Raw genomic sequence first — 22,934 nt, 5'->3', positions numbered from 1 at the left:
GTTATTATCCAGAGGCCATGGACATTTTATTGCTACAGAAAGCTTATTTTTCTGCTGTTTTGGTAGTTATTATTATTATTGTTGTTGTTGTTATTATTATTATTACATCACGAGGACACTGCTCAGAGTTTATCCCTGGCTCTGCGCTCAGAGCTTGCTCCCGGCAGTGCTTGGGGGACCAGGGATCTCACCTGGGCTGGATGCTTGCAAGCAAACACCCTACCCTGCTGTACTATCCCTGGGGCCCCTCAGCTTTTTTTTTTTTAATCATTGAATAAAAATGTATTGAGCAACCACCGTGAGCTGAGCGCTGTGCACATCTCAGCAGAATGCAGTTGACTGCCTCCCGAGCGCGCGCCTATTTCTTCAGCTGCTCAGGTTGCCCTTTAAACTTCCTGAGGAATGCTCGCTAAATTGGGGCCTGTGCAGCCAGAGGAAGGGCCCCGGCAGGGCTGCCGGTCACACAGCCCACAGCCTTGTCCTGTGAATTGTTTCCTGCTGTGCACATGCAGCCCGCGGATCCCCAGTGGGCTGGGAAATGTGTGTTTTTCCAGGAAGGAAATCACTGCTCCTCCCTCCCTCTGTTTCTCTCCCTGCCGGGGGCATCTTTTCACCAAGCTTCTTGATCCCCTGCACTCACCCCTCCCCAGGGCACCAGCTCTGCCCTGCTGCGGCCGGGTGGGAGGGGGCCTGGGGATTGAGAATTCCCTGAAGGGATATTGGACACTGAAATGAATCTGAGCGGAGTCTCCCAGAGCTGACACTTAGGGCCTGGGAGAGGTTTGCTCAGCTCTTCTTTTTATTCTTTTTTTAATTTTTAAAATTTTATTGAATCACCATGAGATAGTTACAAGCTTTCATGTTTGGGTTACAGTTTTTTTTCCAAGGGTGCTGGAGCAGTAGCACAGCGGGTAGGGTGTTTGCCTTGCATGTGGCCGACCCGGGTTTGATTCCTCCATTCCTCTCAGAGAGCCCGGCAAGCTACTGAGAATATCCCGCTCGCACAGCAGAGCCTGGCAAGCTCCCCGTGGCGCATTCGATATGCCAAAAACAGTAACAACAAGCGTCACAATGGAGACATTACGGGTGCCCGCTTGAGCAAATCGATGAGCAACGGGACGACAGTGCTACAGTGCTTCTTTTCCAAGAAGGCTTGCTAGTTGGGCCTTAGAAGCAGCGCTGTGCTACAAAAGGGTCCGAGTTTGCCATCTCTTTCTCTTCCGGATAGAAAGCAGGGGCTGGTTCCCACCATCGGGCAGTTTCAGGGAAAAAATTAGAGCTGTGGCTTTAGAGTTTTGAACTCTAAAATCCATGACTCTTAGTAATGTGGGGAACTGAGACTTTCAGGCATATTTCTTTTTAAGAGGAGAAGTTCTAGGTGAGAGTGTAGAGAAGTAATAGGGTGTTTGGAGTCATTCGCAGGACAAGGTTAAATCAGGACGTATCTTTTTTCTGTCTTTCCTGGGAGGTTTACTTGAATACTCTGATCTTTTGCCTTTGTGTATGTGTGTCCAAAGGAACAAAGAATGTTTATGCTTTGTGAATGCAGTGAAGCTTGAAACAGATAGTGTTTAAGAGCTTAGAATAATAGTACTCAGCCTATCTACATGTCTGGCATGCGTCTGATATGTTTGCTGGAAAGGAGGGAAGAATATAGTGATTCTAGACAAAGATCTCAGTTGATGGTGAAGGTGGTGATTTTAGTGACCTGGCTCTTATTGGTACAACTTTAATTTATGAGCATCTTCTCAGTGTGTGTGCAACCATGCAGGATTGTTTTCTTTATTTGGGGTCATCTTTTCCATCTCCCCAATCCAGTCTTTACTCATCAATCCTACTTTATTCTCAGATTCTGTGCCTAGATAGAAGAATACAGAATCCACTAACTGGTGAAGAAAGAAGAGTTGTTCACACATCTCATTTTGACCATTTCAGTCACTTTCCAGAATTCAGTGATCTTGTCTGAGAACTTTAGCTTGTCCATCAGACATGCAGAACCATTACTATGGGTCCTCATCAGAGATTCCCTAGACATGGGGATTGGAGTCATAGTACAGCACGTTGGGCTCTTGCCTTGCACTCGACTGACCTGGGTTTGATTCCTGACACCCCATATAGTCCTCTAAGTCCACCAAGTTGTGATTCCCAGGCTCAGAGCTAGAAGCACTGAGCACTGCCAGGGTGTGACCCAAAAAACAAATAAACAAACAAAAAAAGCAAACAACAATTTAAGAAAAAAAAAATTCCCTCAATATATACTAATAACATTGCACCAGCTGTGGCCAAATCCTTTTCTGCTAAGGATATCAGGATCAGTATCTTCAGGCCTCTGAGATGTCGATGCTGTGACTTAAAGATCAGTGAACACTGGCCACTTCATTCCTGGGACTTTTATCTTGGAGAGAAGTCTAAGAGTCAACCATGTGACCCGGATCACTCAGCATCAAACCAGAAAAAGGTCATCCACTCTACATACATGAAAAAAGGGACAGGCAAAGGAGGTGGGGTACTCCGAGGTTGAGGAGAGTGGATACCAGCAGATGTTAGGGTCCCGGGCGGCTCTGAGAGCAGAACTGACGTCTCCAAGGGGAAGTGAGTGCCTGATTCCGGGCAGAGGGCATGTTCTCTGCTCTCTGCTTCCTTCACTCCTCAGAACTTTCCCTGCCACTCTTTGACCAATGGAAGTCTCAGAACTGCAGGGCAGCCTCCAGCCCCTCATTCTCAACCACCGAGATGACACAGAGACTATGTACCCAGGAGACCCCGAAATGCAGTCATTGAACGAGGCAGTTGCCTTGTTGGGGACAGAACTGGGACAAGCTAGGTGAGACGCAGCTCTGCTCTGCTGTTCCCTCAGGCTCTGTCCACGCACCCTACTTGCCCCTACTTGCCACAGGGGCCTCTGTGGCATTCCTAAGAGCCAGGACACTGGGTTTGTGTCATCTCCGGCTGAGGGCCTGGTGTTGCCTGCACACAGAACCATGTCTGACTATTGCTTTGCTTGTTCTCACAACAGCGTCTGCCATATCCCGGGCTGGGCAGCTGGCACTGGCAGGAGCAAAGCCCCAGGGACCAGCTCGCAGGTCCCCTTGGGAGTGCCTGGGCTCTCCGGGATTCTGCAGACACTGGCCTCCAGAGACGACTGCTTTCTCGGGCGGCTTCAGCCACAAAACAAGAGCGTCCTCTCTCTCTCTCTCTCTCTCTCTCTCTCTCTCTCTCTCTCTCTCTCTCTCTCTCTCTCTCTCTCTCTCTCTCTCTCTCTCTCTCTCTGCCTGTCTTTCTGTCTGTCTGTCTGTCTGTGTCTCTCTCTGCCTGTCTCTCTGTCTGTCTCTGCCTGTCTCTCTGTCTGTCTGTCTTTCTGTCTGTCTCTCTTTCTCTCTGCCTGTCTCTCTGTCTCTGTCTCTGCCTGTCTGTCTGTCTGTCTGTCTGTCTGTCTGTCTGTCTCCCCCCCTCCATTCTGAAGAGGATCTTGTTTTTGCTTCCTTGTAGGAGTGATTGGAGCAGATGTGAGAGGGCACGGCCTCGCTGGTGAGGGACAGCCAATGACGTCACGGCTGGCAGTCATCTGTGGAACATCTTCTTGTCACATGGGGGTGAGTCTGCCCGAGGCACGGGGCTGGCAGCCTGGGAGGAGTGAGGAGGAAACCCTCAACCTACTAAGCTCCTTCCTGTCCCTCCCCTGCGTTGTTTACCTGGACCCCACCTCTCTCCCCCTCGCCTCCCACTTCCACCATAGCTTTGATCCGATTTGCTGGATCTGTTTCCAAAGGGTTAAAGCTGATTTTTGCTCTCACAAAATGGTCTATGCAGCCCAGGCATGAGGGCTGAAACCAGATCTGTGGGGGCCAAAGCCTCACTCCCCAGTGGAGCTGCCCCTGAGGGGAAGCCGCATCTTCTCAGTAACAAGTGTCTGTTTTCCTTGGCCCCGGGCTTACTCTCAATCAATATAAATCCATCTCCTTGGGAGCGGCCTGATGATCTATAGAATTAGGCTGCATATCATGACTTCAAAAGAACACTGATAAGCAATTTTCACTTTGTTAATTTTTCTCCATGAATTAGTGGGAAGGCTTTCTCCAAGATTGCAGTTAAAATTTAGTGCCTGCCCTAAAATTTATATCTTCTTTAAATGCATGAGTCTGAAAGCATTCCATTTCGATAAGTACCCATTTCTACCATATTTTTATTTAAAAGTCATTACTCTGTTAAACAGAGATGGACGAGTCTTTGGATCTGTCCCAGATGAGCAAAATAGAGACGAGAGTGGGGGCAGTGGGAGGCATGTGCCGGGCAGGGAGGGAGGGGGGCGGGAGGAAAGCAAGAACTCCAGTGGGATTCAATCCAGGGTTGAGTTCCTGCAACTCAGGAGGGAATCTTAATCAGCAGCAGGAAACTGTAGTAACTAGAGGGTCCGGTGGGCCTCTACCTGAAATATTTTGGTTCAGTCAGTGTTGATCCATTTGCTCCTTTATTGGTAACTTTGTGTCTGGGGGCTGTGCTCAACCAAGAGATCATTGGGTCTCCCTCTGATTACAGTCATCGTTCGAATATCTAACAGGACGCCAAACTCCATTGTCAAATGACACTTGTGATGTTAACCTCTCTTTGTATGTATTCTCTCACACAGTTTCTCATTCCATAGAGATGGTGGAGCAGCAGCATTAACTCCCACCCCCTGCTCCTCGATTTACAGTGTCTGGGCCCTTGGGCAAGGGAGTGACACATTTCCAGTTTGTCTCCTGCAAAATTGGGAGAGTGAGAGCCCCTCTCTTGTTGAGCTAGGAGGCTGAAGGCAAGGTGTTCCAAGGCACCCTGCTCCTGAGATGCCCTCCCCATCTGACGTGAGAACTGAAAGTCAAGTTTCCAAGTGACAACCTGACTTAACAGCTTAGGATGAGTGTGTGGGTGCCGTGAGAAGGAGCAGCAGCCTCTGACCCTGTGACTTTTCCACCTCTGTCTGACCCCTGCTGCATATTATCTGGGGTTTTGGTGACTTGGTAGTAATTAACTCTGAACCAGCAGCTCTATTTTCAGGGAGTTAAAAAAAGAACATTTCCTCCCCCTTCTGTTAATTAAATCATCTACGACGAAGATAAATGTTCAGCCCACACTGTCTTCTAAAATATCAAAGGCCTGCTTTTGGTGAGTCTTAGGTTCCACCTTCGGCTTTTCCTCCAAATTCCTGAAAGTAGGAGGCTAGAAGTCAGGAATTTCTAAATCTTCCCCAATTACTGCCTTACTCGAACAGTCATTCATTCACTAACCCATTCACTTATTCTCGATGGTCTAAGAGGGGCAACTGGATCAAACACAACTGTTCCCAGCAGTTTCATCTCAGTCCACCTCCAGTGAAACACACAGTGACACCATATGAAGAAAGAGAATCCCTTAGATCGGCTTGAGACCCACCCTTTGTTGGAGATACTGATTTCCTGGCTGAAAACCCTGGGGTGCTCTCAAGGCAGGGGGTGGGGAGTGGCAGGCAGAGTCGCATCCCGCTAAAGCCCCAGCAGCCATAGCCCCAACCCCAAACTAACTTCCCCTATACCAAATGCCCAATTCCATGTTGTAATGAATAATCTCTGCAAAGACATCAAAAATTCCAGGTACACAAGTTTTAGATGGAGAACGCTGGTATCTTCTCACAGTGGAAGAGAGCCTCCCCCGCTCAGCTCCCAATACCTCTGGAATCCCCGAAAGTCACGCCCACTTCCCACAGCCACTGCCTTGTTGATGCATAGCCCAGTTCTAGAGATCCTGGAGCTTGGGACTGCGAGGACACATATGTGGCCATGCAACACCTCCAAATTCCACAATACTGACTTTCCAGTCGGATCACACTAAGAAGGGAGAGTCACATAGAAGCCATCTAAACTCAACAAAAACAATAGCATAAAAGGCTCAGCTAGCAACAAACAGCTTAGTTAAACCTCAGGCAAAGAGTTCACTAACACATGGTGAAATAGAACAAATTCTCTTTCACTGAATTGTTTTTGATAATTCTGTTAGTCATTTACATGTAACAAGCAATATAAAAAAAATTATTGTGTGCCTGGCAAGGCTTGGGTGGTAGTTGGGAAAATAGGGAGGGAATGTCTGTCACTCTTGTGATGGGATTATTGTTGGAATATTGAAAGCCCATAACAGCCATATTATGAACAACTTTATAAACCACAGCATTTAAATTAAAATATTGGGAGGGAGAAAAAAGGAAACCCATTCTTTGGGAAGTCCCCAGCCCCGTATGGTCCTTGAGTCTTGTTGGGTGAATTTTTTTTCTTCTTGACAGTTGGTGGTTTTATTCACCAGGACCACAACAAAGGGGTCCTTGAGTTTCTGGGCACCTTTTCTCAGACCTCCACCTCCAGGGGACCTCACAAAGCTGTGATTGTTACTGGCTCACCGGGCGCCTGGCACCTGAGTAAGATCAAAGTTTCTCTGTGATGCTACATGACCACAGTCTCGCCTTCCCCATAGTACATTAAAGCTGATGACTAATCCCCGGGGCCCAAAAGGTCCCTTCTCACTCCCAAGTACAAGGCGGGGGAAGGGGACTTTATTTACAGTGTGCTACCTCCATAATAAACTAGCATCCAGTGACCACTGAAGTGAAGGGCAGCTGCCCATCAAACTGGCTAAAGCCAAACAGTTGAACCCTACCCCCACCCCTGCCCCCAGTTTTTGAGTGCCTGCTAGTACTAGGTGAGTACATGATTAGTTCATGTCAGCTGGCACTCCTATGAGAAGGGCATTGCCATCCCTAGGGGGCAAACAAAGGCACTTGTGACTCAGAGAAGCTAAAAGATCATCTCCGTCTCTCAGCCGCAGGGCCAAAGTGCATGAGTAGAAGTTCAATTTCACATCTGGATGACTCTGAGGCCCGGGCTCTCCCCATTTCTCTCTGAGAACATGAACATCCCCACGAACGAGGTGCCATGTGCAGAAAGACAGGCTTAGGAACTGGTCAGAGCCATTTCTCTGTGCCCAACTCCAGTGTACTTGCTTTGTGGCCCATGGGGAATGACTTAATTCACTATGGTCTCATGCCTACCGTGGATCCTGGAGGTCAAGCCACATCCTGTGTGTCTCGACAAAGGGATAGGGAAGAGGGAGCTCACATGCGACCCTCGTTCTGGTAGATTCGCTTCTGTCCAGAAACCCACATTTAGATGCCTGGCGTCAGAAACCAGATTTGATGGATGTGTCCCTTGGAGGACAGGAGATGGTTTGAGCAGATTTATGTGGGTCCAGTGGTGGGCAAGGGAACCATGTAGAGGGCATGCAAAGAAAGTAAGTTTCGGTGCCTTGGACAAGTGAGGTTTGAACAGAACAGTAGTTGATTAGAGCTAGAAATTCTTCTGCATCCTTAATCATTCAGAATAAATGACAGGATGTTGGGTTTCAGGGTTTCAGTCTTTAGCAGCCCTGGAATCTCACAGACACAATTAGTGGAAAGGTTCAGGTACGATGCTTCCTCTTTCTACACTGTAGAAGCACTGTCATCCCGTTGTTCATCAATTTGCTTGAGCGAGCACCAGTAACATCTCCATTGTGAGACTTGTTGTTATTGTTTTTGGTCTATCAAATACGCCACGGGGAGCCTGCCAGGCTCTGCCATGCGGGCAGGATACTCTAAGTAGCTTGCCGGGATCTCCGAGAGGGACGGAGGGACGGGTCGGCCCCATGCAAGGCAAATGCCCTACCCACTGTGCTATCGTTCCAGTCCTTCTACAATATAACTTACCATAAGGTTGCTGGAAAGTTTTGCTTCGCTTTGTTTTTAAAAATTTAGGCACCATGATTTACAATTGTGTCCATGGTTTACAATTCAGACACATGATGTTTCCAGGCTCTCTCCCAACTCCTCATTTTTTCTAGGCACATTTTAAATATCAATTATTGTAATCTGCTTTTCACGCTTCAGTATCGCTGGCTCTGTCACACAGACACACACAGACACAGACACACACACACACGCTACACCACTACTCTACCAATGTATCCGAGACCCCTAGCCCTTGCCACTTATTGCATTAGCCTCTTTTTACTTCCCCCTCCATTTATCTCCTTTCTTGGCCTTTTATTCACACCTGGTAGTGCTCAGGGATTATTCCTGGATCTGTACTCAGAAATAACTTCTTGTGGCTTTGGGGGACCTTCCAGGGTCTGGAGATTAAGCATGGGCTGGCAGGATGCAAGGCAAGCATCCTGCCCACTGTACTATCTCCCTGACTCTATTTCTTGGCCTTTTTATTAATTTAGGGCCAATGGATTGCCCCATCCTGGTACCTTGCATTCCCTGCCTTGTTATTCTTTTTACCACAGATAAATGATATCATTCTTATTTTGACCTTCTTGTATGAATTATGATTTTATTATTCCTTGTATATATGTACTTATATATGTATATATGTATATATATGTATATATTCCTTGTATATATATACTATGGCTGCATAGTATTCTGATATTGTGTGTGTATGTGTGTTGCGCGCACACAGCACATTTACACGTGGGCACGTGTGTCTGTCTCTGTGTGTGAACAGCTTCATTATCTACTCTTCTGTCATTGCACACCTAGTTTGGCTCCATATCCTAGCATTTGTACTTAGTGCTACAGTAACATTGACGTTCATTTGTTCTTTCAAATTAATGTTTTTGTGTCTTGGGTATGAATACTGAGAACTGGAATTATTGGGTCCTATGAAATCTCTGTTCTTTCTTTTTTGAAAAGAACCCTCCACACTTTTTTGTTGTTGCTGTTGTTGTTGTTGTTGATGATGATGATACACTCAATACATCAGATAAAGGGTTAATATCCAAAATACTTACAAAGAGGAACACCAAAATTCCATAAAGTTGTTTTGAGAGTAAAATGAAGCTCGGCAGTGTTTTGTTTTGTAGATCTAGTGTACAAAACACCAAATGTGGTTTTGTTATTCAGAATGATTCCTTCAGCCTGGAATGAGCCACGTGGCAATGAATTAGAATTAGGGACATTGTGATGAACTTCTGATTATCAGAATAAATATATAGGTGGATACATGTACAACTACTTATTGACACGTGCCAGGAAACCAATAGTTAGTTGTAGACATATCTAGGTATAGGTACGTCTTCTATCTGTAAGCAACTAGAGGCCCTAGAAGCAAGGGCACCAAGTAGCTTCTTTCTGTCAATACACCAAGTATCCAGATATTGCTATGGATACTTCATTCTTCAGTGGAAAAGAATGCATGTTTCCTTAGTCCAACTGGCTGACTGTAGGACAGGAAGTGGATCGGGTGGGCCTCTCCCTCTCCCTCTCTCTCTCTCTCTCTCTCTCTCTCTCTCTCTCTCTCTCTCTCTCTCTCTCTCTCTCTCTCTCTCTCTCTCTCTCTCTCTCTCTCTCTCTCTCTCTCTCTCTCTCTCTCTCTCCCCCCTACCTCCCCACCCCAGCATTGGGAGTAGCCACTACACCTTCTCTGGTAGCAAAATCAACATATCAGAAGCCCTTCCTGACCCCCTATCAGGCTCAAGGGCAGAAATCCCACCTACAGTTATTTCTCCTCTCCTTAGTCCAATAACTAAATTAACATCTTAATTCACATCTTCATTCCACTTCTTAATATTAGTTATTTTGTATGGACACAGTAAGAGACATTGAGCTTGTAGGTTGGCTCTCCTGGGGACATCTTGCTATAGATCTCAGACTACAGTGATCAGGCCAGATCAATCTTTCCTAACTCTAGCAGGGTCCGAATTTAGTTATTACTTTTTTCAATCATGACAGAATTTGTCCATGTCCGTGCTCTTAACTTATAGTTAAATATTATGGTACTTTGGCCAGGCCCATTTTGATGCCAGGGTAGCTCACTGCTTTTCCTTGGCCCTCGTCAGGACCTGGGTTTTGTGGTGCTAGGAACTAAGAACAACTGAGGCTTAGGTTGAGAGAACAGATGTCCAGATGGTAATATTATCTGGAATCAATTGACTCCAAAGTTACAAAAACATAGCATTAACTGTCTTCCTGTGTCTATACAAAAAGGACATTGCTCTGAATTAACTATGCAAAGGACTTAAGGAGAAGAGTAAAACAATATTTACAAGTTAACAGAGCACAAAGAAAGAGGTTACAAATAAACACAGAGGAATGGGAGCACTGTGGTGGGAGTAGCCCAGTAAACCTAAGCTTCCTGTGACATGGCAGAAAGGAAAAACTGATGTTATCTTACACTATTTGGTCATTGTTATTTTATGACCCAACAGATAGATCACAGAAGAAAGCGTTCTCCTATGTACAAGAATATAAAATAATGCCCTTCCCCTTAGATGGACTTAGCTCTCCTATGAGGGCATCCTACAAGTGTGGAGAGTCATTTTCTAATAGAGGAATCTGACAAACACTTCCTTAGCCAGCTGATCACGGTTAACCTTATCAACAGCTAGAAGTCACCTTGATGATAATATGCACCTTCTATATGGTGGAATGAGAATTACATTCTATCCTTATTATCTTCCTCCCAGAAACCTATTATTACAATCTAATCATAAAAAAAATTTTCAGGCAATTATTTAGAGGGTCATTCTACAAAATTCTTGACTAGCAAGCTTCAAAACTGTCAAGGTCATCAAAAGATACAGAAATGTTGAGAAACAATCACTGTCAAGTAGAACTGACAGCAGTGGGACAATTAAATGGGAAATAGTATCCTAGACTAGGAGAAGGGTGGAAGGCAGGGACTTGAGAGAGAGAGTATTGTGGGTAGGGCAATCGCCTTGCAAGTGGCTGACCAGGGTCCCATCACTGGCATCCCGTACGGTTCCCTATGAGTAAGCCCTTAGCGCAGCTGGGTGTGGCCCATTAACCAAAATGAAGAAAGAAAAAGAGCAGTAGGTAAAAAACTATGGAAATACAAGTTTAGTGAGACAGTACTGATAAAACATCAATATGGTCCTGTGATTGTGACTTACTTGCCCAAAGGAAGACTTAATGATGGCAGGAACAAGCCAGGATTGAAATCTTGGAAAGTATCCTAGGTTGACAGCTCTTTCGTTATCCAACAGTGTTCCACAGTTAAATGTAAATATCTTTTAAGTATTTTTATTTTAAAATACCTTTTAATATTTAAAATATTTTTGTATTTTTCAATATTTAAATATCTTTTAAAAGATCTTATTAAGTCTAGCTCCTTAAGAAAGCATTGTTGGCTTGCTCTTCAGACCCATGTTCTCCCTGGAATACAAACCTCGCTTATTTCCACTCCGTGGAAGCCTCTGTCCTCTGCTGAACACCTTTTCCATCTCTCTCTGCTCTCACATCTTTCTAAGCAAGTTTTGTTGTTCATTAAAAATCATCTTGCTTCAGAAAAGAATGAGAGAGAGAGAAAGAGAGAGAGAGAGAGAGAGAGAGAGAGAGAGAGCAGGCAAGTAAGCAAGCAAACATTGTCTTCAGCTGACGATGGGATTCAAGTGGTAGAGCACATGCCTTGCATGTGGGACACCCTGAGTTCAGTCTCCAGAACCACATGCTCCCACCCCCACCCCCTCCTACCCCCTCCCCCACTGAACCCCTCCCCCACACACTTGCTTTAAAGAGTGTTATCTGGAAGATGCAATGAAAATGTACAGTGCCATGCCTACTGAGAAGGGCAAGAAGGAGCTAGCTACAATCAGACGGAGAATCACTGGAGGGAGCACCTGAGGGGCTCCAGAGTCACAGCAGAAGGAAGTTCTCCTGTAGGTTGTGACATGGGCACGCTCCTGATCTCCATACCCACCAGGACATGATTTCTGCCAGCCCCAATTGTTGCCACCAGCCCTAGAAATCTCTGCTTCACTTTGTTTTTCTCTTCTGTGCCCACCGTAGTGTGCAGCCTGCTTAACACTGACACTTGACTGGAATGGGGGGTATGTGCAGACCCACTGAGAGATGGCCCCTCTGTGAATACATCACCACCTCTCAGAGAAGAGGGTTCTAGTGGGCCTAGGGTCTCTGTCCTGTCTCCTTAGCAAGAGGCTTTGGCAGCAGTTCCAAAGAGCAGAGAAGGAAGAGAATAGATGCAGGAGCCACAGACTCATGCAGGAGCCTTCCACCCACCCATAAGGAATCAGGGAGCACTCTGCACCCCCCAATCATTCACTGGGCACTGCTGGAAAAAGTCTCGTGATGTGTTACTGACAGATACACATACATAGACCCACACTATCAAGAGGCCAGCCCACAACTCCTGGCTTTGTCTTGAATTTCTCATCACTTTCTCTCGCTCTCCTTTTTCATGTATTGATTACATGTGTGTTCTGGTGAAAGAAGGAGGGACTGGCTCTTAAAGAGTGCTTAGGGGCCCCATTGGCCCTGGGTTGTTTAGTGCTCAGGCCTAATGAGACTTCCCTATTCAAGCCCAGAAATGCAAGAGGACTCCAGAATACACCCAGAAATACTCAGAGCCCCCTGAGGTACTAGCGATCCAACTTGAGGCTTGCAGCCTTGTGTGCTCAAGGAATGTGCACTTGACCTCTAAGCCAAGTGCCTACTATATCCGTTTTATTCTTCAGGGTCATCATATTTGTAGGCTGGGTTTCTGCTGTTGCACTTAACCAATGTGAAAGCCCCAGGGAAAATAATGCCAAAGAGATCAAAACCTCCACAGGTACATTCAAGATGTCTTACATCAATGCTGATGGTTTGTTTGAGATGGAATGTTCATGGCTGGTGAACAGATAATACCAGTAAAAAACAGGGAGGTGAGAATGAACCCTTTGACCCCATTCTTATAAATTTGTGGGATGCCAAAAACAGTAACAAGTCTCACAATGGAGACATTACTGGTGCCCGCTTGAGCAAATTGATGAACAATGGGACCACATTGCAACAGTGCTACAGTGCTACTCTTTTAAAAGAATAGAAGTCTGGGTAGCTGGAGCAATAGCACAGCGGGTAGGGCATTTGCCTTGCATGCGGCTGACCTGGGTTCGATTCCCAGCATCCCATATGGTTCCCCTGAGCACCGCCAGGGGTAATTTCTGAGTGCAGAGCCAGGAGTAACCCCTGTGCATTGCTGGGTGTGACCCAAAAAGCAAAAAAAATTAAAAGAAAAGAAAAGAAAAGAATAGAAGTCTGAAGTCTTAAGGAGGTAAAAGTTATTGTAATGCTCTTATGTGTGTGTTTTTTATACTGAAATGTAACTGGCATACCATAAAATACACTTCTAGACCTGGCCATGATGATGTTTGCATGCAGACTGATTTGATGTCTATTAGGTGACTTTATTCAGTGATACCATTCATGGTCTGAATTCCTGAACAGGCTTACAGAAACAGGCTATTTCCCTTAATTTGCACTTAGCATTGTACTGGACATCCACTATGGCTTCAGTAAATGCTGGCTGGATAGTGGACAGAAAGACAGACAGAAATATCCTTAGTGTCTGCCCACGTTGGTTCACAATGAGTCATGCCAGCCAGCACGGCTTCCTTTCTTGGTGGATATACATGCCAGGCAGAATAGGAGAACAGCAATACATTGGCGCTGGTCTTCAGGGAAGCTGTGAGTTCCCTTACGCATTTCCTAGCCTGTGCACTGCACTCATCAGCGTGGGCCATTTGGATGTAAACATTTTATCTCCCCAAGAACTGAGTTTTACACAGAACTGCTTGAATTAGGCTTAAAGCAAAATCACAAAATAGATCAAAAAGAATCAGCATCATTTAGTTTCCAAATCTGTGTTTTTGCTTTTCTGCCCTTGGGTTTCTCCTTCTGTGGAGCTAAAGACTGGACCTTGGTGGAGATGCTTTAGGAAGCTCAGTTAGCTGTACAGGCTGCTACATGCCAGCCTCGCCTGTTCCCCACATGCCTCCTGAACACTTCATCTGCCTCTATGTAGAATTTCTGAAGTTATTTGCTGTGATCTTAGAGTAATGGCAAACGGTTCTGTGGATTTCTAGAATGAAGAGGAAATAACCACATGGTGGCAGCTTCATGCTTGGTGGTTTGCAGGACACTGATTTGCAGGATATGTCCAGTGAAGAGTGTCTTAAATATTAAGCTTGAAGCCTTCATGTCACTGTCACTGTCACTGTCATCCCATTGCTCATCGATTGCTCGAGCGGGCACCAGTAACGTCTCCACTGTGAGACCTGTTGTTACTGTTTTTGGTATATCGAATACACCGCGGGGAGCTTGTCAGGCTCTGCAATGTGGGCGGAATACTCTCGGTAGCTTGCTGGGCTCTCCGAGAGGGACGGAGGAATCGAACCCAGGTCGGCCATGTACAAGGCAAACACCCTACCCACTATGCTATCGCTCTAGCCCAAGTCTTTATGTAGCCATTATGTACCCATTATAATTTCCTGGTGGCAAAAAACAAACAAACAATGCAGTGTTAGGATCTAGTGGTAGTGATAATTCACCATCATCTCTCTGTGAGCCTTTTGACTCCTTGCTGGGAAGAGGAGATCCTGTATGAGCTGGCCTCTCCCCACCTGTCTCCAGCCCCTGCTCTCCCTGCCATTTCATCCCACCTGCCAGCAAATCTGTCCACACATGCTTATTTGAATTCCAAGGGCCAGGTCTGTCGGAGAATAGGGAATACCCAGGTTTCAGTGTCTACATGGTATATTACAGAACACTACCAAGGAGGTCTTGAGAGATCACCATGATTAAACCTATTAGCATCTCGGCAATACAAGTTAGAAATATTCACACCGAATAGGTTACTTAGGTCCTAAATAGTTTGACCATTTAGATCAGATTTTATCATGAAATGAATCAGGTTCCAGAACAACACTGAGTGTTTGGAATGCCTGGATGGTGGGGGAGGAAAATAGACCATTTCTCCCTGATAAGAGCCTGCACTCTTTAATGATGACGTCTCCCTTCCATCTGGCGGGGGTCCTCCTCCTCCTCCTCCTCCTCCTCATCATCATCATCATCATCATCATCGTCATCATCATTATCCACATTGATTGAGTATTGATGAGCATTTTCTGTTTTAGGTGTTATACCTGAGGTGTTCATATTGTGTGCCAGTCCCCAATGTTCAGAGGAGGAAACTGAGGCTTGGGGAGGTCCGAAGAGAGGAAGGGGGTATTGGGGTGGAACCCAAGCACAGAGTGTGGGTTGGCTGCCACTGTTGTGCTGGTGCACCTTCCCTCCAAGGCCCTGCACAGGTGTTGCCTCGCAGAGCCCCTCTCCCCTCCCACCACTCCTTTCTGCTGTCTTCTGGAGGCTTCCAAAGTTCCCATGCTCAGCTCTCCTGCATGTTGGTCATTCTTTGCTTCCCCAAAAGCCTGAGCTCTGGGGGCAAACCTTAAATATTCATGATTGGTAAAACCACATGACTTAAGATCAAATCCTCCCCCCCCTCCCGCCCCATCCCAAGATCTATGCTAACGAGAAAGCACAGATTCTGCCTATCCCCAGCGAAATAGTTACTCATCAAATCACACGTTCAGGGAAGCAAAATTTTGAAGTGAAGAATTAGAGATCTGTTCTGAAAGGAAGAGGCTACACTGGTCGGTGCATAATATGCCCAAACAGGAAATTGCTGGAGTGGGTGGGGGGGCAGCATTTCAAGGAGGTTGGGGGCCGGCAACAAGCTTATGAGTAATGATAACTTGGGTTTCATTAAATAATCGCCACGTGCTAGTCTTCCTGCCAGACCATCTGTACATAGGATTTCTATTTGTCACAACACACGTGTAAGGTTAATTTATGACAGAGAAAGATGTAGAGGCTGTGTTTTAAATCAGAATAAAAGGTAGTGCTAATATATTCGGGTTACATAAAATTGTAGTGTTCGTAGGGAGTAGCAGCCTAAAAAGTAGAGAACACTGAGAAATCAGCGATGAGGAGGGTGAGGTCCGGGGAAGGTGCAGAGCCAGGCTTGGTGGGGAAGTTGTGTCTGTCTGAGACCCTGTTCTTTCTATTCATCCTTTGAGAAAGGCTCCGTGGGACCAGTTCATTGTACTTTCCAACCCAGAACCTGTGTTTGTTTTGAGCCTTGCTTTTGAGAAAACGAGAAAGGACATAGTAGACAGTAATACTTGAGTCGACTGCTAGTGAGAACGTGGGCCCCAGAGCAAGTCTAGGTGATCATTGACAATGGGCTGTGTTCTGCTTTAGAAAACCACAGGGATGGGCGTGATTTTCTTGTTCACAAAAGTTATCGTCCTAGAAGAGCTTGCGTGTTGTTTTTTATTTTTAATTTTTTTTTATTTTATTGAATCACCCTGAGATAGTTACAAGCTTTCATGTTTGGGTCGCAATCACACAATGATCAAATATCCAACCCTCCACCAGTGCACATTCCCTACCACCAATATCCCCGGTATACCTCCCCCACCCTTTCCCATCCCCACCCCCCCACCCCCGCCTCCATGTCTTGATGCTTTAGTTTGTCACACATGCTGTGGAATTTGATGTACAGAATCAAGAACTGCAGGCGGGTAGTTTTCCTGTTTGGGAAAGGAGACTCGGGAATCCATTCTTTTTTTCCAAGTCCCCATGAGGTAAGTGCTGGGCAGAGACTCAGCTCTCTGTTTGCTGGAAGCTGGAAGCCCCTTCTAAGGCCTGGGCACTTCGTCTTCCTTTACTCCTGTGAAGAGTTCTAGGGGTCCCGGCTGTCACGGAAAGCATGCCCCATTATAGAATTTTGATAAAATATAGATAAAAATCACCATTTTATCACCAAATGGTGATAAAACCTCTTCTGGTTGTATTTCTGCATTAAGTCGCAATCCAGTGGACCCAGGGAGAGCACGCAGCGGGCAGGTATCCAGGTCATGGACCCAGGTTCAATCCCCGTCACTGGAGCTAAGCACTGAGCTATCCAGCCTGGTCCAAGTGGTGCCAATACTGACCCCAGGCCTTTTGAGCACTGCTTGGGAGATTGTGATTGGGTAGCTCTGTAAAGCACATAATAGTTCACCAGCTCCTTGTAAACAAGCCCCACTCCCACTGTGCTGAGTGCAGCCTGCCCAGAGGGGGCTTGTACCTTAATCTGTGCTCAAGTGACACTGCTGGGAGCTTTCAGGACAGCTTCGTGTGACTTCAGTGTCCTGTTCTCTTTCCCTCAGACCATTAGCAGAGCCCTTTGTTCTTGGAAGTCCTCTGAGGTAGGTGCTCACAGGGGCAGGAGATCAAAGGCAAGGAATGCAGATCTGATGTAACATAGACTTCCCCTTGGTGGGTCAGTCGGTCCACACTGCTGAAGAGCCCCCTAGGCATCCCTTGCTTCCCCTCCTTTGCACACTGTCCTCTCCTGGGAGAGACAAGTATAGACAAATCGAGAACTCAGGACATGGACAGTCCGCTGCAACTAGAGCTGCTACAACTCATATTTTCTCCTTCTCATTTTCTCTTATTTCTCAAAGTGAAATGAGACGGTGGCACCCCACTTGCAGCTCTGTGCAGACAACCCCAGAAACCAGAGCGCAGACACTCCAGGACACAACAGGAAACCACAGAGCCCTAAGATCTTTCCGGGTAAATAGGAAGTCAGAGTTTACTTTTGAACCCACAGTCCCGAGCCGAAGAGCAGCGCATAATCCATCTCGCTGGCTAGCCTCCTCGGCCCAGACGAAAGATGATACCACCTGGGTAAAAGCATTTTTAAATGTTTGTTTTGATCAGGCCAAGAAGCAAGCTGCTTTTGTTTGTGCCAGTGAATAATTTGGGCCACAGGTGGGGTTTACACTTGAAAGCATTAATTGGTCTCCCTGGTTTTCCCTGTAGTGATATCTGAAACCCCTTTCTTCCTCTGCAAAGTAATCTTGATCCACATTTATTCATAAAACATTTGCCATTGACAATCATCTTCCACATGCCCATCTGTGGATCTTAGGGCCCAGGTGCGTGGTAAAGAGATATTGGCGGATACTTAATATGTACTTGTTCTTGCTACAGGGAAAACTGCAATCTCATTGGATTGTTACCATTACATTAGAAGCAATAAGTCAGATACACATGGTCATCATCATCTTGAAATTTATATATAGATAGATAGTAGATCAATAGATTTTTTAAACACATGAATTTTGATGCCAGCTAGACCTGTATTGATATCCAAAATACTTCAACTTTCCTGCCATCTTTTATTCACCAAATGTTTTTTTAGCATCTACTTTGTGCCGGGCACTGAAATGAAAATAGTGAGTGAAAGTCAACACAGACCATCCAGGCTAGTGGAGAAAATGGATGCTAAACAATCACAAAAACAGATCCTTCTAGATATTGACCAAGAGCTTGACATCTTATCCCACTGATGGGAATATAAAGTGGTGTCATACTTTGAAAAACTGAAAAGTATTCCCTGACAAACCTGAATGTGCGAATACCCAGCATACCCTAATTCCATTTCTAGGTAAATCATTTCTTCATGCCTCCAGGAATGGAGAAGCTATTCTACCAGTAGGCAGAGACAAGTACAAGGGTATCCCTAACTTTATTTTAAAATAACAGTCCAATTGAAATCCATCATTTCCATCAGTGATAAAGTTATCAACTTCATTGTAATTTGTTCCCACAATGGTATATACAGCTGTATACTTAGCTTTATGGGATAACATGAATGACTCTATTTTAAGTGAAAGAAACAGGAAATGAAGGAATTGCAGAATTATTGTATTCATTTAAAATTCAGAAAGAGGCAAAAATAGACATTTTTGGAATGCATAATATGGGGACTGAGCTAGAAGAAACAAGAAGTGAATTAGTACCAATATCAGGACATGGGTTAATTACATGGCTGTGCAAATATTGGTTGTTAAAGAAAAGATATACCTTCTAGAAGTCTGTGGAACTGGCATTTACTGGGACACAACAGACTGACAGCAGAGCAGTGTTTTTTGAATAACATTATCATTTCTATTTTTACTTTTTTTTGATCAAAATAAATTATTGTAGGTACCATGGTTTACAAAACTTACTGGTAAGGTTTTATACATTAAACTGTACAGTACCAAATAGGAGATACTAAATTCTATTCATTTTTATCAGGGGTGGAACTTTACTGCAATTATGTCATCTGGAAGAGGTCAGATCTATTTTGATATAAGCATTTTTCCCCTTGTCACTTACCAACTGCATAGTACTTTTTCTGCTTGTCCTACTAAAAAGGAAAGGAAAGGAAAGGAAAGGAAAGGAAGGAAGGAAGGAAGGAAGGAAGGAAGGAAGGAAGGAAGGAAGGAAGGAAGGAAGGAAGGAAGGAAGGAAGGAAGGAAGGAAGGAAGGAAGGAAGGAAGGAAGGAAGGAAGGCTAAAGCAATTGCACAGTGGGTAGGGCGTTTGCCTTGTATGTGGCTGACCCGGGTTTAATTCCCAGCATCCCATATAGTCCCATGAGCACTGCCAGGAGTAATTCCTGAGTGCAGAGCCAAGAGTAACCCCTGAGCATCGCTGGGTGTGACTCAAAAAACAAGAAAAAGAAAGAAAGAGAGAGAAAGAGAGAAGAAAGAAAGAAAGACTAATTTGCATCTAACCATGAACAAAATTCTTAAACCCAAATTGACAGGCATTGTACAAAATAACTTGCCTCAGCTCTTAGAAAATATCATGGTAATAAAAGGTACAGACAGGAGACTATTCCCAGATTAAAAGAGACTAAAGACCCAGAACAACCAAAAGCAGCATTTGGTCTTGAATCAGGTCCCAGGCCAGAAAAAGAACTTTTTTTGTTTTTCTTGTATTGCAAAGGACAGTTTATGAAGAGCCTACGAAGTCTGAGTACGTCTGTAAATTAAATAATAAAAATCTGTGATTTCCTGATATGACAATTAGGCACAGTTGTACAATATCTCATAAAATATACACTGAAATATTTAGGCACAAATGGGTGTTTATCTGCAACTTTTATTCCAGTGGTTTAGAAAAAAAATTTACATACAAAAAGTGTATGTGGATAGATGAAAACGTGCTAAAGCAGAGTATTGGGTAAGCTAGATGAAATAAATACAGGATTCCTTATCCTGTTTACTGGAAGTGTTCTATCAGTCACTTGTTTTGATATAACTATGAAAGGGAGCTTAAGTATCCCAGGTACATCATATAAAGTCTCGGTAAAGAGTTTGACTTAGAATTTATTACTGATATCCATGAACTGGTAGATTTTCTTCTTTGAAGAACCTAAATGTATTCTGTTTTTCAAACTGTAAAACTAAACGTACTTTTATTCATCCTAAAATCCAGGAAGTCCAGAGTTCAAAATTGATAGGCTACCTACAATGTTGAGTCTCCTGTTTGTCATATCATTATTCTTTACCGCTTTTGCATGATGCTTCCGTTTATGTGTCACTCTGATATCTGGATATGTTTGTTATGGGAGACATATAAAATTTATTAATGTCCTGTGGCTTTTAAAGCAAATTAAAATGTTCACAATTGTTTACAAATGACAAACTTACAGCTAAAAACAGTACAGCTTTAAACAGTACACATTTTTGTTGTTGTTGTTGTTTTTATAGTTCAGGACATTGTGAGTCCAAAGCCTGTTCCATTAAGCTGAGATCAAATGTGGGGAGGACCTTTCCCCTGTAGAGGTGCTAGAGGAGATTCCGTTTTTCCCCTTCTCCTGCTCCTGGTATCCTTTGGCTCTGGCCTCATCACTCTCATGATCTCTGTAGCCACTTTGTCTTCCGTCATCACTAGCCATGTCTCCCTCCACATCTGTCTCATAAGGGCACTTGTAAATTTATTTACCACCAAACTCTCATAGTCCTGGTTTTCTCTCCCTGTCTTAGGATTCTTTGTTTGATCACAACTGCAGAACCCCCACTCCCTTTTTTTGCCCTATAAGGTAATGTTCATAGGATATAGGGAGTTAGCCATAGGTGTATTTGGCAAGCCTCAGGTGGAACGCATGGACCTATCACATCGATTCATCCTACCACATCCTTTATGAAAAGAAGTGACATTAGAAATACAGTTTAAGGTTGAAGATAAAATATACTATTTCATGTTACTGTTATTTCTTGAACTCATAAAAAAAGGGAAGGAGCACAAATAATAATTCCTACGGGGTGACTTGAAATGGCTTTTCTGAATCACATGTAGTTTTTCTTTTTCCTATTTTTCATAACTTTTATATTACTTGGCTATCTGTAGATTAGATATGTATAATATTTAAGACTATTACATATGGTTGTATTTATTTTTGAAATACACGCTTTTCAAGTACTGCATGCATGCCATCTTCTATAGAACTTTTGAAAACTAGAGCTCAGTCATCTAGTGTTTTGAATGGCAAGGGAGGGCTTCTGTAAGACAGTAATATTGAACTGGAGCCTGGCAAGCTACCCATGTCATATTCAATATGCTAAAAACAGTAATAACAAGTCTCACAATGGAGACGTTACTGGTGCCCGCTCAAGCAAATCGATGAGCAATGGGACAACAGTGCTACCCTGCTACTTTGGTCAGAGAAGAGAGTAGCCCAACTCAAGGTAACAATAGGATCTCTCTCTCCAAGGTAATGTCACCAGCCAACTCTTCTCTCTGTTCCCTTCTTTAAGCGCTTGGCTGTTGATGTGAATCTAACTACATGCACCAGAATCTTCAGTTTTATGCTGAGCAATTATTATGGTTATTAATACATTCTCAGGAGAGCAGGGAGGTGGCTCAAAAAGCTGAGGCCCTAGTTTGACTCTTGGCACTGTGCTGTCCTCAGGATACTGTGCAGTGTGACCCTAGTGACCCCCAATACTACTTGTCCCAATCAGAATTGCATCACCAGCCTAAGCCTAGAACCATCCATCCTGCTTGGTCAAGCCCGACACAGAGTGGCCCTCATGCCCTATGAGCCTGGATTAGGAGGTTCCCGTGCCTCCCAAGTTTGCATCCAAATAATAGAGAGAACCAAGAGGAGTGTCTCCTGTGAACGTGACGCGTGTCTAAGTTCCCCATACACAAAGCTGAGTGTCTTCTGTAGCATTCAGCAGAGTCTCGATGCTTGGAGATCGCTGGCAGTTACTTTGTGAGTCCACTGCCAGCCCGGGAGCCCCATCCTCGTGCACTTCCTCTGGGTGCTTGTCACCATCATGTCCTTGGTGGCAAGCACAGTGCATGAGAGGTAGGCATTCAGGATCTCTGTTTTTTTTTCTTTTTTGGGTCACACCCGGCAATGCACAGGGGTCACTCCTGGCTCTGCACTCAGGAATTACCCCTGGTGGTGCTCAGGGGACTGTATAGGATGCTGGGAATCAAACCTGGATCGGCCGTATGCAAGGCAGATGCCCTCCCCGCTGTGCTATTGCTCCAGCCCCGACATTCAGTATCTCTTAAAAGAATTAATGGAATGGCATCTTAAAGTATTTGTTGACAAATGAATGAATTCATTAAATGAATTAAAATTAGAATATTATTGACTGGAAGGGATGGGTAGTACAGGGCATTGAAGCCACACCAGAAGGGCTCAGGACTTACTCCTGATTTTTTTTGGGGGGATCACTCCTGGTGGATCTCAAAGAACCATATGTGGTGCTGGGGATTGAACCCAGGTCAGCCACATACAGGGTGAACCCCTTTCCCTCTGTACCACCTTTTCTGGTCCATAGAACCTTATTTTTTAAGTGTTGGGCCTTGCTGTGTCTCGTGCACAATGAGCTGAAATGTTGTATTACCATTCTCATAGCCTCTCAGCCCTCGCCCGGTCAGTTTAGTCATTTGACATATGAAGGAATAAGTGAGTGAGTCAGTCACAGAACATCCTGCTGCAGGCTATTAGACGTCGCCCCCTCAAGATTCTCATTGACTTGAACTGAAGCCAGGTGGTTGAAGATGATTTAATCAGGACAAAAATAAAATACTCTCTTTAATGAAATAATTGCTTATTTCATTTTCTTCCTTCAAGTTGACCATTCATCTCTTGCCACTGCCTTTCCATTTATATGTGTGGCTCATAAAAGATGGGCAGTGATTATTCTGAATTAAGAGGAGAGGACTCACAAAAGCTTGCCTGAGTG

The 22,934-nt window shown here is 44.7% G+C and overlaps 1 protein-coding gene across 3 annotated transcripts in view; it reads left to right on the top strand.

The window, feature by feature from the left end:
• The window catches only part of FGGY (FGGY carbohydrate kinase domain containing), a 459,128-nt gene that overhangs the window by 263,068 nt on the left and 173,126 nt on the right, over positions 1-22,934 (top strand). For all 3 annotated transcript variants that reach the window (XM_004607300.2, XM_055140354.1, XM_055140355.1), the window contains one exon: positions 3,490-3,593. In XM_004607300.2, the coding sequence (XP_004607357.2) occupies positions 3,490-3,593 (104 nt within the window). The remainder of the gene's footprint in view (positions 1-3,489; positions 3,594-22,934) is intronic.

Source organism: Sorex araneus, chromosome 5 (genome assembly GCF_027595985.1).
Source record: "Sorex araneus isolate mSorAra2 chromosome 5, mSorAra2.pri, whole genome shotgun sequence".
NCBI classification, from domain to species: domain Eukaryota; kingdom Metazoa; phylum Chordata; class Mammalia; order Eulipotyphla; family Soricidae; genus Sorex; species Sorex araneus.
This window is presented reverse-complemented; position numbering and strand designations above follow the sequence as displayed.